This window comes from Emys orbicularis, chromosome 12 (assembly GCF_028017835.1).
Source record: "Emys orbicularis isolate rEmyOrb1 chromosome 12, rEmyOrb1.hap1, whole genome shotgun sequence".
NCBI lineage: Eukaryota > Metazoa > Chordata > Testudines > Emydidae > Emys > Emys orbicularis.
Genome location: NC_088694.1, coordinates 17,816,683 through 17,831,315, shown reverse-complemented (window position 1 = coordinate 17,831,315; position 14,633 = coordinate 17,816,683). Strand labels below are relative to the sequence as shown.

At 42.5% G+C, this 14,633-nt stretch overlaps 1 protein-coding gene across 1 annotated transcript in view; it reads right to left on the bottom strand.

The window, feature by feature from the left end:
* Positions 1 to 470: 470 nt before the first annotated feature.
* The window catches only part of PREX1 (phosphatidylinositol-3,4,5-trisphosphate dependent Rac exchange factor 1), a 219,947-nt gene continuing 205,784 nt past the window's right edge, over positions 471 to 14,633 (bottom strand). Inside the window, exons 30-40 of the mRNA XM_065414327.1 lie at positions 13,219 to 13,347; positions 11,761 to 11,802; positions 8,809 to 9,026; positions 7,885 to 7,984; positions 6,562 to 6,705; positions 5,681 to 5,795; positions 5,019 to 5,085; positions 4,171 to 4,358; positions 3,503 to 3,605; positions 2,776 to 2,843; positions 471 to 513 (exon numbers count right to left, since the gene is read on the bottom strand). Coding sequence (XP_065270399.1) covers positions 471 to 513; positions 2,776 to 2,843; positions 3,503 to 3,605; positions 4,171 to 4,358; positions 5,019 to 5,085; positions 5,681 to 5,795; positions 6,562 to 6,705; positions 7,885 to 7,984; positions 8,809 to 9,026; positions 11,761 to 11,802; positions 13,219 to 13,347 — 1,217 coding nt within the window. The remainder of the gene's footprint in view (positions 514 to 2,775; positions 2,844 to 3,502; positions 3,606 to 4,170; positions 4,359 to 5,018; positions 5,086 to 5,680; positions 5,796 to 6,561; positions 6,706 to 7,884; positions 7,985 to 8,808; positions 9,027 to 11,760; positions 11,803 to 13,218; positions 13,348 to 14,633) is intronic.

The following is a 14,633-nucleotide window of genomic DNA, read 5'->3' as shown; positions in this document are numbered from 1 at the left end:
GACCACTGACCAAAATTATGCTGGCAATTAAATGGATGCCAGATACACTATTGGGAGAGTAGATGTGCTTCATCTTGCTTTTGCTTTACGGAGCCATAACTTGAAGGCCACAACTTTCAGCCAGTAGCACAGCTGAGTCATTAGTAAAGCTGCAGTTTCTTGACATGGAATTGCTATTCCTTCTGGGCATTCTGGCAGAAGGCAGTTTGTTTGTCTCGGCTCAAGGGTGTTTATGGTTAGAGAACTTCTCCAATAAGCCAAGGAACCATAAGAATCTTTGCCCATATACTGTAGGAGTTCTCAGCAGGTGGGCGTCGCAGATTCATCTCTCTTACTGAACACGAGACACCCAGCACCATATCCTTCCGTCTCCATTTAACACCACCAGTGTCAGTTGACATGGGTCCTCGGGCACGGTTGCTCTCAGCTGAACACTTTATTGACTCCATAAATGGGTGTCTCTTTCATTTTTATAAGTCCCCATCTAAAGGTGGCTGACACAGCCTGTAGAGTCTATAAGGGAGGATTAAAAGTTGATGTTACATGGCATAATGATCATAAAAAGCTGTTAGAATTAGCATATGACATTCAGCTTTTTATCACTCTAAAAAGCACTCACTGATAGTCTGACAGGAAAACTAAATGTGCCATTAGAGAATTGCTAATTAAAACACAGAGGTGTTATCTTAAAAAATGACTTTTATTTTTGAGACCTTACTCCACCCCTGTGCAACCCAAGTCAGATTTAGGCCTTTAGCAGTTGGCAAGCCATAATTTATGATTTTTACTAAGTTTTTTATTATATGGCCTGGACATTTTTAACTGAGACAAGTCTCATTCCACTGTGATGCCAATCAATGTACTTGTGAATATGGTTGATTTACCCTTGTTTACAGAGACATTTAAAAAACCCAGAAATTTGAGATAGACAAGATGCTGAAAGTGGGGGTTTTTCCATCTCCCAATTGCATGATGGTTCTCTGTAGTATATTTTCCAGGGCTTTGGCCAGTTTAAGTTTAAATAACTCAAATGATGGGGCCTTCCATAACTTCCCTTCCAAGATTATTCCACAGTCTAACAGATCTCACTGCTAGGAAATGTTTCCTGATACTTAGCCCAAATTCAGTTTACCTGAAATTAATTTACTTTTGCTCATTTTCGTTCCATTTAGTCTTGTGCACATCACACTGATGAAACCAAATAGGAACCTGTGACTCTAGGCTTTTCAAATATAAGTTTCCTAAAATGAAAGGCTCTTTAAAACCCTGAAATCAAATATGAGGCTTTTCTCTACTTCACTCTACTTTGTAAATCACAACTACAGCTCCAGTGTTATTTATCCTGAATTACTTCAAACACATTACACCTTTAGGATCATAAAAATGGATTTTAGGTAATGAATATTCATTAAAATGGGGAAATGTCACTGCTGCTGGAATTGTGATGCTTGACATTTGGGATATGGCACAGAGTCACATGTAGACAGTGCACATTCATCCCTTATTGAGCTGGCACTCAGAATCCGAGAGGGGGCGAATGTAGTAGAACCAAAATATTGTTCCCTGTGAAAGGTCTCCGAGAAAGCAAAACCAGGCCAAACTGTGTTACAGACAACTTCACCTCATCCACCAACTACTGTTTTCATACCACATGCTTGAAATAACTTTCTACAAGCACCTAAAGGGTGCAATTGCCACTGAAGGTGGGGAATCATTTAGGGTGGTCCAATGCGGTATAGCTAAGAGAAACTGGATGAAAAGGAAAAACTGACTCTGAAATATACTATGGTTTAAGTTCCATCTCATAGGGCTTTCAAAAGTGGATCAGATAAAACACTATAATAGAATAAACCTGCACTATCCAGGAGAGATGCTGTATACCTAAATAATCTTTTCCACTGCTCATTTTAAGGGCCAGAGCTGACTTGCCTTACTCAAATGAATCCCATTAACTTCCATAGGAGCAGATGACTTCCATGGGCTACTTGCATAGCTGAGCAGGATTTGGCCCTAGCATTCTATAAATGTTCAATGAAGCTATAATAGAACCTCTTCTCTCTTCTGGGTCTGTTTGGGAGGCAGGTGGGGAGGACAGAGAGAGGGGAAATGGGTTAAAAAATCTCTCTCAGAAATAAAGATAGTAAAAACCACCTGAAATTATGTCCTTCGGGGAGACACAATGAGTATCTTCAGCTCCTATTGGAGTCAGTGGGATTTGCAGGTGTATAGCACCTCTCAAGATTTGACCCTCAGACAACAACAGAATGGCTATAACTTAGGGCAATTGATTCTTCTAGGAATTGCATCACCATAAATTCACTCTGCTCTGAGCTGCTTGCTCTTAAACCCACTCTGCAGTAAATCATGAGACACTCGGGCTATTCCAGACACTTCATGGGGCTCTGGCCAAAGTATTAGCTCATGAATTATCTTTACATAGTTGCCGTAGGATCTGCCATTCAAGAATTTCTGCTCCTCAGCATTCCACAGATAACTGACAGCCACTGAGCTTTAGCAATTCATTGTCATTGTCAAAAAAATCAGCAGTCATGTTTTATTTAGACAACACAGGAGGCCTACAAGTTAATGGTGAGTGACAGGGGGATTTGAAACAAAGCTTTTTTAAATACTGGTGCACTTGGTTTAGTATAGTGATGGTTGGGATAGTTCTGTGTATTGCTGCTGAAGAGCTTGTCAAGTTGAGAAGGAAATGTCACAGCTGGGTGCAAAGATGCAACAGAAATACTCAGAAAACACATACTGTACATAACCTACCGGGGTGCAGACTGCGGCATCTGATCCATCACTTTGAGATTTTTAGCAGAGATTTCAACCCTTGGTCCCTAAGGAAACACAGAACTTATGGCATTGATAATATCAATAAAACATCTGACCCTTAAGGGAAAATATTGTAACAGGAGTCTGATTTCTATCTGACAATCCATTAACTACTTTTAGTAGCTCTGGAATCCACTGGGTAGGTACATCAGCCATCTGCGTTTACTTAAGATGACAGAAGTCCCAAAGCACTTTACAAGCACTACTGTCTAACACTAGGAGATTGCCACCATATAATGTTGTATGCATGAGAACACGTTATGGAATCTACAGGATGTATACAAGTATACTATATGTCTTACATTTTCAAAGACCAGCCTCCTTTTCTTTTGTACATGTTTGTACACATATTTTACAAGGGCATAAGCCTGCACATTCTGTACATTTTTCAAACATCTGTGCACACACTTTAAATAATGTAACCCTACGTATGCACCTTAAATAGGCTAATGTCCACACATGCAAATGTTAGAATTTGCTCCTGCAAGGTATGCATGCAGTTGTACAAATTTTACAGTGTCTGGATGTGGGTGTGTATATGCACAACACATATCTCCACAGAGAAATTAACTGGTATCTCCACAAAGAGGTCCCAGGGATTAAGATAGTGGCATGCAGGTGATCCAGCTAAGGAAGTAGTAATAGAAAGAACCTAAACACTCACTTGCTTTCTCATGATGTCTGTAGCCTGCATGATACATTTGGGTAAAAGTCCATGACTTCGAGCCAGTATGGCTGCTTGTTCCAGGGACACACTCAATGTACTTCTGGACATGGGTACAGAAGGGAATGATAAATCCACAAAGCATTTTTTAAAATTACTTATGACTTTTAACAAAGTCTTGAGTTACAACTTTTAACAAAGCTACTTAGCTAGTAACTGCAAATTAACTTGGCCACTACACCAATTTTATGTTTACTTTCTGGTTTCCTATCTAAAAATATATAACCAGTTATAAGAACAGGAGTACTTGTGGCACCTTAGAGACTAACAGATTTATTTGAGCATAAGCTTTCGTGGGCTACAGTCCACTTCATCAGATGCATAGAATGGAACATATAGTAAGGAGATATATATACATACAGAACATGAAAAGGTGGAAGTAGCCATATCAACTCTAAGAGGCTAATTAATTAAGATGAGCTATTATCAGCAGGAGGAAAAAAACTTTTGTAGTGATAATCAATGGCCCATTTCAGACAGTTGACAAGAGGTGTGAGGATACTATCACTGTGTGAGGATTATCATCACTACAAAAGTTTTTTTTAGATTCTTATACAGAAGAAAAGTTAGTATTACAACAGTACCATGGAAGGTTTCTTAAATCTCACCTCTGCATCCCAGTGCCACACATGGCAATCTGACAGGCTCCGAGGCGGTAACAGAGCTCTGAGGATATAGGCAGCAGCCCAGCTCCTGGTGTGTTACTACTAGAGTATCCCGACTGGGTGGGTTTTGTATTAATAAAGGACTTCATCAGTCTGCACAGCTCATCCATTGCATTAATGGGGCGAATAAGCTACACAGGAACAGTGAACACATGCATCAGTGGCATATTTACTCCTTCATTTATATAGACTCTTATAAGAACTTTTTTCCTGTGTCTAATACTCTATGGTAACAGCTCCTCGGTAGATCTAAAGTAACAACTATTCACAATAGATATGATTTTCAGCACAAAAAGTGAGGACTTGACAAGGGTTTGAGACAGTCTGTTGCAAGTGAACACAAATCGTATCAATCTACTTTCCAGTACATGTTAATAACTGCACTGACGGGAGTCCCTGAATTGTCTCCACTATAATAAAAACACCTGAATCTCTGTATGCTTCTACAGCATGCACAAACATTCACACGAAGCATCTGCCCCAAATACAGACTGTGTTTACTACTGAATTGAGCTTTAGGTGAGCGCCTGGGAGATGTTGCTTTTATTGTACTGTAAGTTGTGAACAAAATTCTCAAAAAAATAGACAAGTGATCATTTCTAAATTGATTGCAGGCATCACATTTCTGGGTGACAGAACTCTAACTGAGCCACAGACAGGCTGATTCAAGACCTTGGGGCAGGGACTGTGTGTTTGTTCTGTGTTTGTATCACACCTAGTGCTAGAGAGTCCTGGGCCATGACTAGGGCTGTAAGGTGCTACCACAATATAAATAATAATAATAATAATACCTGGTCAATCTTCACTGCTGTTGTATTGGAATCAGTAGGCAAGTTGGATCTCTCAAGGTAAAATGTCCTGCAATTAGCCATTAAGAATTGGATTAGTTGGTGAGCATCTCACTTCACTAACTAACAATTCAAGTGCTTCAGTAAGAAAATACACCATCTTGGACCACAGGACTTTCCTTTCATATCCATGGATATGGATGGATATGAAAGGAAAGTCCTGTGGTCCAAGATGGTGTATTTTCTTACTGAAGCACTTGAATTGTTTCTTTCTATAGTGATTGAAGACTAACAAAAAGTCTTTTTAGTTTAACTTTAGCTCCGGTCAAAAATCTGAAGTCCAATTTAGATGGAAATTGCTTCTGACACATTCCTGTATTCCAGGAGGAGTTTATAATTAAGGCTATTTTTTGCTAAATAATTTAAGAGGTTTTCAATACACCAAAGATTAAAAAAAAACAACTTCTGATTAAAAAACAGCATGTGAAACTTAAATGGAATATATTTTTTCCTAGAGATCTCCTTTCCATATCACTGGCTTCTCCAAAGAATCATTGTGTACAAGACATGAAACCACCAGGAAAGAAAAATCTGTCTATGAAGGGTCCTGAACAAACAGCACCCTTTTCTTTTTTTATTGGGGGATGGGAGGAGAGGCACATTACCTGAGTTTACGGTAATATTGCTGCACTTTTTCAAGGGAGACTCCATTAATCTGTTGCGGGAGTTCTTCTAGAGATGAGTCACCTAGCTGGGGCTGGCTATCTGGGCTTTCAAGAGCTGGAAGGAGACAAGATTTTTAATAACTATATTACTCTGGCTATCATTTTTTCATTTGATTGTCTCTCTAGTTCATCCCCCTACTAGGTAGCTGCCAAAACATGTCAAACACCAACCATGTGAAAAATAAGATGAAGTGAATGTATTTCCCTCAATGGGGATGTCTTCTGTGAACCACAGTTTTCATTATGACACCTCAGAGGGCAAGGGCTACTATGGTACCAGATCACTGGAATATGGTCATAGTGTTATTGCACTGAAGGAAGTATCCTATGCCATATGCCGCAATGCAGGACAGTGGTTTAGCTGGTCCACACAAGGTCCCTTGACGTTCAGCTCAGATAATTCTATGAATACACACGTGTGCACAGAAAATGCGTCCTTTAGAAATCCCAGTCTGTGGCATAGGAACATGGACATTTTCAGACTGGATCAGACCCATGGTCTGTCTAGTCCAATATCCTGTCTCTGATTAGATGTTTCAGAGGAAGGTGCAAGAAACCCCACAGCAGGCATCTCTGGGGATAATCTGCTCATGAACATCTCAACCTAACCGTCTTACAGCATATTAACCTCCCAACCCAGTATATCAGATTGTCATTCTGGGGAGAAGTCAATTTTTGCCTCTTAAAATATTTTCAATGGAGTTGTCAGTTTTGTTTCAATAACAAATGTATGGTCATTCCTTAATAATGAACCTTAAAATGTTTAGCAACTAATTAGATTCACATCACTTGTTTTTCTTGTTCAAGAATTTTGTGGGCACCTTTTGTAAAGAGCACTGTGTGCAGCTTCAAGCTTCCCCCGTTCTGAAGGCGAGACGGCAGTTTGGAGAAGTAGTAGCTGTCAAGGTAAAAGATAATCTTCAAGGCCTGCCGACTTCCTTCAATGTGGTAGAAGACATGAGTATCTGGGGAAACAAAGATAAAGACATTTGTGTTTTTCTGAAACAGCAGTGAGAGACTAGCAATGTCTGCACATGTCAGTCCATTTAATAACATCTCGTTACTGAAATGTTAGAAGTGGCTGCAAGCGAGGGAAACGCTATGCTCAGAAGAAGCATGTTGTTTACAAGACATGACATCAATTAACATGATGTTTGATACCATCATGCTGATTGCTTTGCTTGTACGTAAGTTCCCTTTCCCCCACTGTGTGTCTTTCTTTTCTATCAGGTTTTTAAACACTTTGCAGCAGGGAGTCTACTACTCTGTATTTGTACAGCACCTAGCACAATGGGGCCCTGTTCTTAGCTTGTCCCTAGGCACTACTGCAGTAAACATGGTTAATAATAATAATAGCATCCTGTCATGTGAGCTTGTACTGGATAAACATGGCAGGAGTGCACGTCCTTTCACTTGCCGAAAGGCTGGTGAATAATAAACATCTGTCTGGAGCTGCTCACCCCAGCTGTCATGTCTCTGCATGTGCTGGGCAAGAAACACAGGCAGGGCCCAGTGGTTCCCAACTGTAGAGATTTTACAAGTGGCATCATTAGATGAATGTTGGCAGTGAGGCTGACACTACTAGCCTCTATCGTGCAGTCAATTAACAGATCTGGAGGCAAGGTCCTCAGCAATTACCTGCAGTTATTATTATAATTTCTGTTACACTTTAGCCACTACAGTTCACAGAGAGACAAATACTTACTATTCCAAATGACAGACTTAGAAGGATAAGGGGCTAAGCAGATATTCCAGAATGGATAGTCAGTCTGATAAAAGATAGCAAGGGATACTCATCTCACTAAGTTTCTCCTCCTTGCTCATATGAGGCAAGTCCTAGCAGTAGTCCTGGCTATGAAGAAAGCTGATTGGCTATGATCCTTTCCTACCTGGTCCAGAAAACAGGGAGAGCTGATGCGAGTTATCATTTTAGGGCCCAATCACGCAATGTACCCTTGGGTGTGGTGCTGCGTGGCTTTAACTCCCATTACGTTCTGTGGAAGTTGTGGGAATGCAGCACTTCACAAGAGCTGCTCAGCACCTTTCAGGATTGAGCACTTCTGAAGGATTTAATATCATGGGGTAAATTAATCAGGAATACAAGCAAGAAAGAAGAGTTCATAGAAAAACCTCAAAAATCTCACTTGCTACGAGACTTTCGTCCAGCTGCTTGAAATAAAAGGCAACCTTGTCCAGCTCAGACAGCGTGACTGGGATGTCTTCTAGCATGATGCGCTCTTCCTTCTGCGATGGACAGAAACAAACACGAATGGGTAATCTATCCAAAGGGAGAGTGGGCATAAATGTATCTCACTCCACAGCTCTTGTTGTTGTCAGACCTGATTTCCCTTCATAGCTTCACACTCATTTTCCTTCTAAAATTATTATTTTAGCTTAGATCCTGCAGAAGTTGGTGGCATTTGCCTGAGAGCTTCCTACTCAACACAGGCCAGTGGATTTTACGAGTCCTGCCCTTCTCATACTAGATGTGGTGCCTCGAGGTCAGGCTTGGACACATAATTAGGGCAGCATGAGAGAAAGCTTTTAATACCACTGCCTGTGTTGAACCTGAGTAGTGACTTCAGTCAGCACATGGAGAAAGGACCAGATCTGCAGTTTGCTCTTAGCTCTGGGAACAGCAAGAACCATTTTTGTCTGCTTGTTGAAATTCATTTTCTCACCAGCAGAGGTCAGGTCACACACACTTTCCTAGCAACTGTGAAATTAGTCCACAGTAAAGAAGGCAGCATTACTCCAGAAAAGGAAACCTCTCTGGCAAAATACCAACCTGCCCCTTCTCTATGGGGCAGGCGGTCTATTATCTTTCAATAGTGAAATGTGTTCACCTGGCCCAGGACAGTAGTTTAGCATTTGTGGGGATCAGTATGTGATGGGTAGGCTATTAGGATGAGAATAACAGCGGGTTCCTTGAGGGGGTAGGAGTTTCCATATAGATAAAGTCAGAGGCTCTGGCCAGGAGGTAAGTAGGAGGAAAGTGTCTAGGTGACCTTGAAGAGGTCAGCATTCACTGTGGAGCTGTGAAACCCATTCTTTAGCATCTCTCTTACCACACTGGGGGACAGCAGGGACTGGTAGTGAAGTAAAACCCCAGTGGCCGCTATCTGCTCCAGCCATTTCCTGCTGGCATCCCTGCTGCTCTCTTCATACTCCCCGTTGTTGTTGTATCTGTAGTTGAGAGCAGCCAGCAACTGCTCTGAGAAAGTGCAAACAGCAGCCACGAGGGACTGGCAGAAAATGACATCTCGTCTCAACTGCAGCTCAGTATCTGCCAGAGAGAAGGGAAGAGAGTCACAAAGGAGTCAGAGGGAGTTTGTCTGAGATGGAATGGAAGGCAATCTCTGTATGACCTTTGATTTGAGCTGTCACCTTGCACTGGCTCCTGTTATCTGTCCCCTATTGGGAGAGGGTGGGGGTGTGAGAAAGAGAGGGGATTTTCCAGCCCAGTCTTCGTTTGTTTTCCCCATACAGATGCCCTGTGCCTACTTGTCCATTTGTCTGGATGCCAAGGGCTAGATGAGGCTCCCCTGTGTCATCAATGCCAGACCTGGCTTGATCCCTTCATTGACAATTGTATTCATGAAACAGGGTCTCCACTATTAGTGATGCCACTTCCCCTACCTCCCTCGTTATGAAGGTTTCCCATACATGACGTCCATTAATGGTACCACTTGGTTCATGTTTGCCTGGGGGAATCTCCACAGTGTTAACTGTGCTTCCACTGAGCTTGCCAGTCAGTCTTATGCTGGACAGATAAACTGTGTCACACTTCAGGGGATTGCAGATTGTACAAAGAACATGCAAAGGGCAGGAAAGGGAAGCACACGAATAAATGAAGAGTGGCTTCCTAGGCACCTTGGGTTTCTCCTGATATGCAGTAGGTAGGTTATAGCAGCCTCTCTTGTTCCCAAGAGAGTGGTTTCTGCAGAACGAAGCTGAATACATCACATGGAGGCTTTGAAGATACAGATTATTTTTATAAAGCACTGAATGCAACAATGAAAGAACTAAGACAATCAAGACCAAGGGCCAGATCCTCAGCACAGGGCATGTCTCCTTTGCCTCACTGGAGGTGAGGCAAAGCGGGCTCAAAGCTGCTCTATCGACAACGGAATCCCTAGATGATGTAAAGGTGGCACAGCCAGCTCTACACCCTCTCTGTAGGGTGTTCCATAAAGGGCTGAGGAGGAAGGATAGGATGGGGCGGAGCCAAAACCATGACAGCTCTATTTACAACAGGGGTCGGTTTGGACCCCAGCCAGCCCCAGGATTGGGGGAAGCAAAAAGGTGGCTTAGAGCCACCTTTGCCTCCCACCCTCACTTGGAGCAGCTGAGAAGCAAGCCCCAGATTTTCAGCCATCTTTAAAAATGATCCAGCAAATGATGAGGGCGTATTATTTGTTATAATGTATTGCCTTTTTTTACAGATACAAAATATGGCTATTTAAATGTGCAAATGAAGTAACTGTACAAATAGGGAGTTATCCGATTTGCCAGTGTGTGTTTTTTCCCCTTGTAATGATGATGCCTGCAATGTATGCTGGTACAAATTTAGGGTACGTATACACTGCAATGTAAGTCCAGACTTCAGATTCAGACTCAAAGCCTAACCCCCCCCCCCCCCCCCACGCCTTCCATCTACTCACAAATTGCACTAACCAAGAGCTCAGGCCAGGGTCCCAGGACACTATGGGTGGGGAGGGTCCGAGCCTGAGTCAAGTCAGGTCCCAGAGTTCAAGCCCAAATGCTTTGCAGTGTATACACAGCCCCCACTGGATGTGTGTTCTGGGAATCTACCAAAAGTGTCCCCCAGTCCCAAGGGCTGACTATTTTGTCCTCTGGACAGTCAAGTTTGGTGGACAATCAAGTTTTCTCACACTACACCATGAACAAAGAGCTAGAGTGGTCCCATTTTGGGAGGGCGCAAGAATTCTGGGATATAGGTGGTTGGACTCAGGACTGTATAATGCAGTGTAGATGCTGGGGCCCCACGTTTCAACACGTCCTAACCTAGGTTACAAATGAGTGTAGACACTCAAGCGCTAGGTTAACAAACCCAGGGTTTGCTACCTGAACGTCTTTTAACCCTGGGCTTACACTGCTGTGCAGACATAACCTTAGGGTCTTAGCCTGCTCCTATTAAAATCAATAACAAAACTCCCATTGGCTTCAGTAAGGCAGGATCAAGCCCTTAGGACTTTGCTATGTAAGTTTGGCTCTTGTTAACACTAAAGAGTGCTAGTGTGCACTGAGGAAATAATGAACTGGTTAAAGGGGAAATTCACATCCTAAAATTATACACAGGGCAAAACCCAAACTCCTTATCTGGGTAGCCTGCTTGAAAAGAATGACAGGCCACAACCTCATAATGAACTGTGCAATAGCTTCTCATTTTTTTGCTGCAAGGGCCGGCTCCAGGCACCAGCTTGCCAAGCAGGTGCTTGGGGCGGCCACTCTGGAGAGGGGCGGCACGTCCAGCTATTCGGCGGCAATTCGGCAGACGGTCCCTCACTCCCACTTTGGAGCAAAGGACCTTCCGCCGAATTGCCGCTGCAGATCGCGATCGCGGCTTTTTTTTTTTTTTTTTTTTGGCCGCTTGGGGCGGCAAAAACCCTGGAGCCGGCCCTGTCTCCACCACATCAAGAAACAGTGGAGGCCAACTGGGAATGAGGCTTACACAAGGGGAAGAAGATGAAGAAAGGGCAAAGGGACATGGTGCTTGATGACATTTACAACATGCCTGGTGATACAGGAGCATAAAGTGAGCAACCCCAAGACTAAGCAAGACTGAGCGAAAAGGAAGTAGGAAAGAGCTGCCCAGCATGAGCACAAGGAATGGCATAATGTCATCAGTAGCGCGCTTGAATCAGATTTGCAAGCACACCACTAGTTGAATAAGGTATTGTGATCTCTGTAACACATGCCGGCCAAACTACACACTTTAGGACATCTGCCAGCATGGCAAAGTTTTCCCACCAATACCCCAAACCAGAAGCCCTTACCTGTGCATTTTAGCAAGGCCAGAAGCAGTTGATTCTTCCCATCTAGAAGAGTAAAGAGAAGGAAGGACCTGATAAACATGATGCAAAGGTGGATTTGATTGTACCCTGCTGACACCTCTCTCCATTTCTATTTAGTCTAGAGTTATTCCTCGCTAAAAACGTTTGATTAAACAGGGAGCGAGGCATAAATCAGGCACCTTGATAGATTAAATGCTCCATCGACTACCATGAATTATTGGGAACAAATTGCACATGTAGAGGAATCCCTACAGAGGTGATCTCAGTGCTGGGCCTTGCACTTGAGAGTAGACATCACCAGACTCAGTCATCCTACTTGAATCCTACCGGTGCTTTTTAAGCAAGGTGTTTTGTAAATGTAATGGTTCAGGGAGTTACAGGGACTGATTACATCCATCTCCTTCGCTCATCTCCTTTCAGAATCTGCTTAGTCTTTTTTCTATTTCATTTTCTTTAAGTGTTTTTTAAAATTGCACCAGCAAGTCACTCTCACCCAATTCAGTCCCTATAGACTTCGGAAGTAGACTAAGAGAATTAGAAAAAAGTTCCTCATGATCATTCAATCCACAGTTGTGGTGCTGTAATACATCATCACTGGGAAGAACAATAACCCACTCTCCCCACTTCCCTCTAAAATCCAGATCTATTTATAACCTATATTTCAATTACCATATTAAACTTAGGGGACAAAATTAACTGCCAGACTGGGTGACCAGAAGTCTACCTAATACAGCATCTTGTCTCTGACGGTGGCCCATATCAGCAGCTTCCAAGGAAGGTGCAACAAAGACAGTGCTTAATTTGTGCCAGGGCTTGCCAGGGCTCAGCACCTCTAGGCTTGACAGTTCATAGCCCGGGCACCTCTGCGCTTGACAGTTCATAGCCCGGGCACCTCTGGGCTTGCCGCGTCAATTATGAAAGTCAAAAAAATTTTGAGCTCCAGCACCTAATTGCTTGAGCCCTGGCACCTCTTTCATACAAATTAAACACTGAACAAAACTCTGCAATAGGCAGTTACAGAATAACCTGTCCCTTAAGAATGTTTCCTCCTGACCCTGATAGTTAAGACGTTGGCTTATGCTCTGTAGCATGAGGGCAAAAATAAAGCAAGAATTGGATATTTCAAACCCATTCCATTTTAATATTTTGCAAAGTTACTGGGAACTTAGGGAAGGAAGATTTTTCCATAGATACAATTTTTATCTTAACAATCAGGTATGGGCCAAAACCAAACGTCAGAACAACCCCAAACAGTGGAGATGTTTGGCTCCAAACTCTGCAGCTGGTTTTTAGCTCCCTAATGATCTCAACAAAAACCTCGGATCAGGCCCCTCCCCCTTTTTATTCACTTCTATGAGCTTTACAGCTTGTGCTCATCTCTAGAAACAAAACATTCCTTTAACACTGAAACTGATAAATGACCACCCTGCATTCACAGACCTTCCACATGTTTTTGAATGGTTTCAACAAGGTTCTTGATACGCAGTGGAAGGTTCCAGGGATCTTCTTGGACACTGAATTGAATATTATTCCGGCATCTTATTGTGGTTTCTTCCTTCTGTTTAAATTCTGCAGCAAAAGAGAGAAATTAGTCCAGGCAGTGGAGAGATGCCGCATAACTCAGGGTAGCTCATTAGCTATATAATTTGCATATAGGTCTAACCAATGAATACACCACCTACAGCAACCATCACCAGTGAGGGAATTTCTTAAATGGATCTGATGCAGATAGAAAAAAAAAATTGCTATTTCCTATAGTCTTGTAAAAAACAGAGTCCTCACCTGTTATATTTTCAGCATCATACACAAAAATTAGGCATGCGACTCACATGCACAATGCACTGGAATTGTGTGATTAACTTCTTTTGCAATATATTACAAATATATCCCTGAGCACCATGGCTGCAGAACTAAGCTCAGCATTCCCCTCTGGTTCTCTCTGCCTCTTCTAATGCATAGCCAAGCGTGTCTGTGTCACCTCCTGGGGGAAATCAGACCAACACCTACTTAAGGCCGCAGCTGCTGGGAACGTATAAGCTAGTTAATATTCTCCTTTGCTTCACCAGGTAGAAACCTATGTATTTTGAACTGAAGAGGGTAAATTCTATTCCTTATGATGCAGTTATGCGATTTAACCAAACACTCTGGTGTGAGTGATACTGCGTGCCAAATTACTGTCTCCAAAAAGAGACAGGATGATTTGCAAATTCTCACCCATCACTGAGATGTGACCATGGTAAGCTCTCCTTTCCATGCTTATTTGCAACTCGGGACTGCATTAAGAAGGTAATTTGGGCAAAGATTCCCGCTGACTATAATCAGGGCTTGTCTATTCCTGTAGTGTGATTCTCGGTGATTAATATGGGACCATCCTGAAGCTGCAGTGAACTGAAAGGCTCTTTCAGTGCAATTGATCCAGTTTGAATAGACAAGTCTGTGTTTAAGTGAAACAAACAAAATAAAGCTTGAAGGAAATATATGCAGGGTGGCTGCTATTTCCTTACGCATTCAAAGAGCGTAAGGGCCGGGATAGGTACTTTACAGCTGTTTAAATGTCACAGGAACATGGCTTTTCAAAACATTTCCACAGCGTTCACAGGAACCTCTCCTAACTCTGAAGAAGAGTGACTACGCAAGTTGCCCATGTAGCTAAAAACCAGGGATAAAAGAAAGAGAGAGAGCCCTTGACCAGAACACCTGAAGATCAGCCAAGAAAACAGAAGAGTTTAGGTTCCAAGAGGAAAAGGAAATGCAGCAAATGTTTAAGAAATAAACACCAATCTTTTTCAGAGAGAAAAAAACACATTCTGATCACCAAACTCATGAGGCCAAATTCCCATCATCCTCTTTGAGGA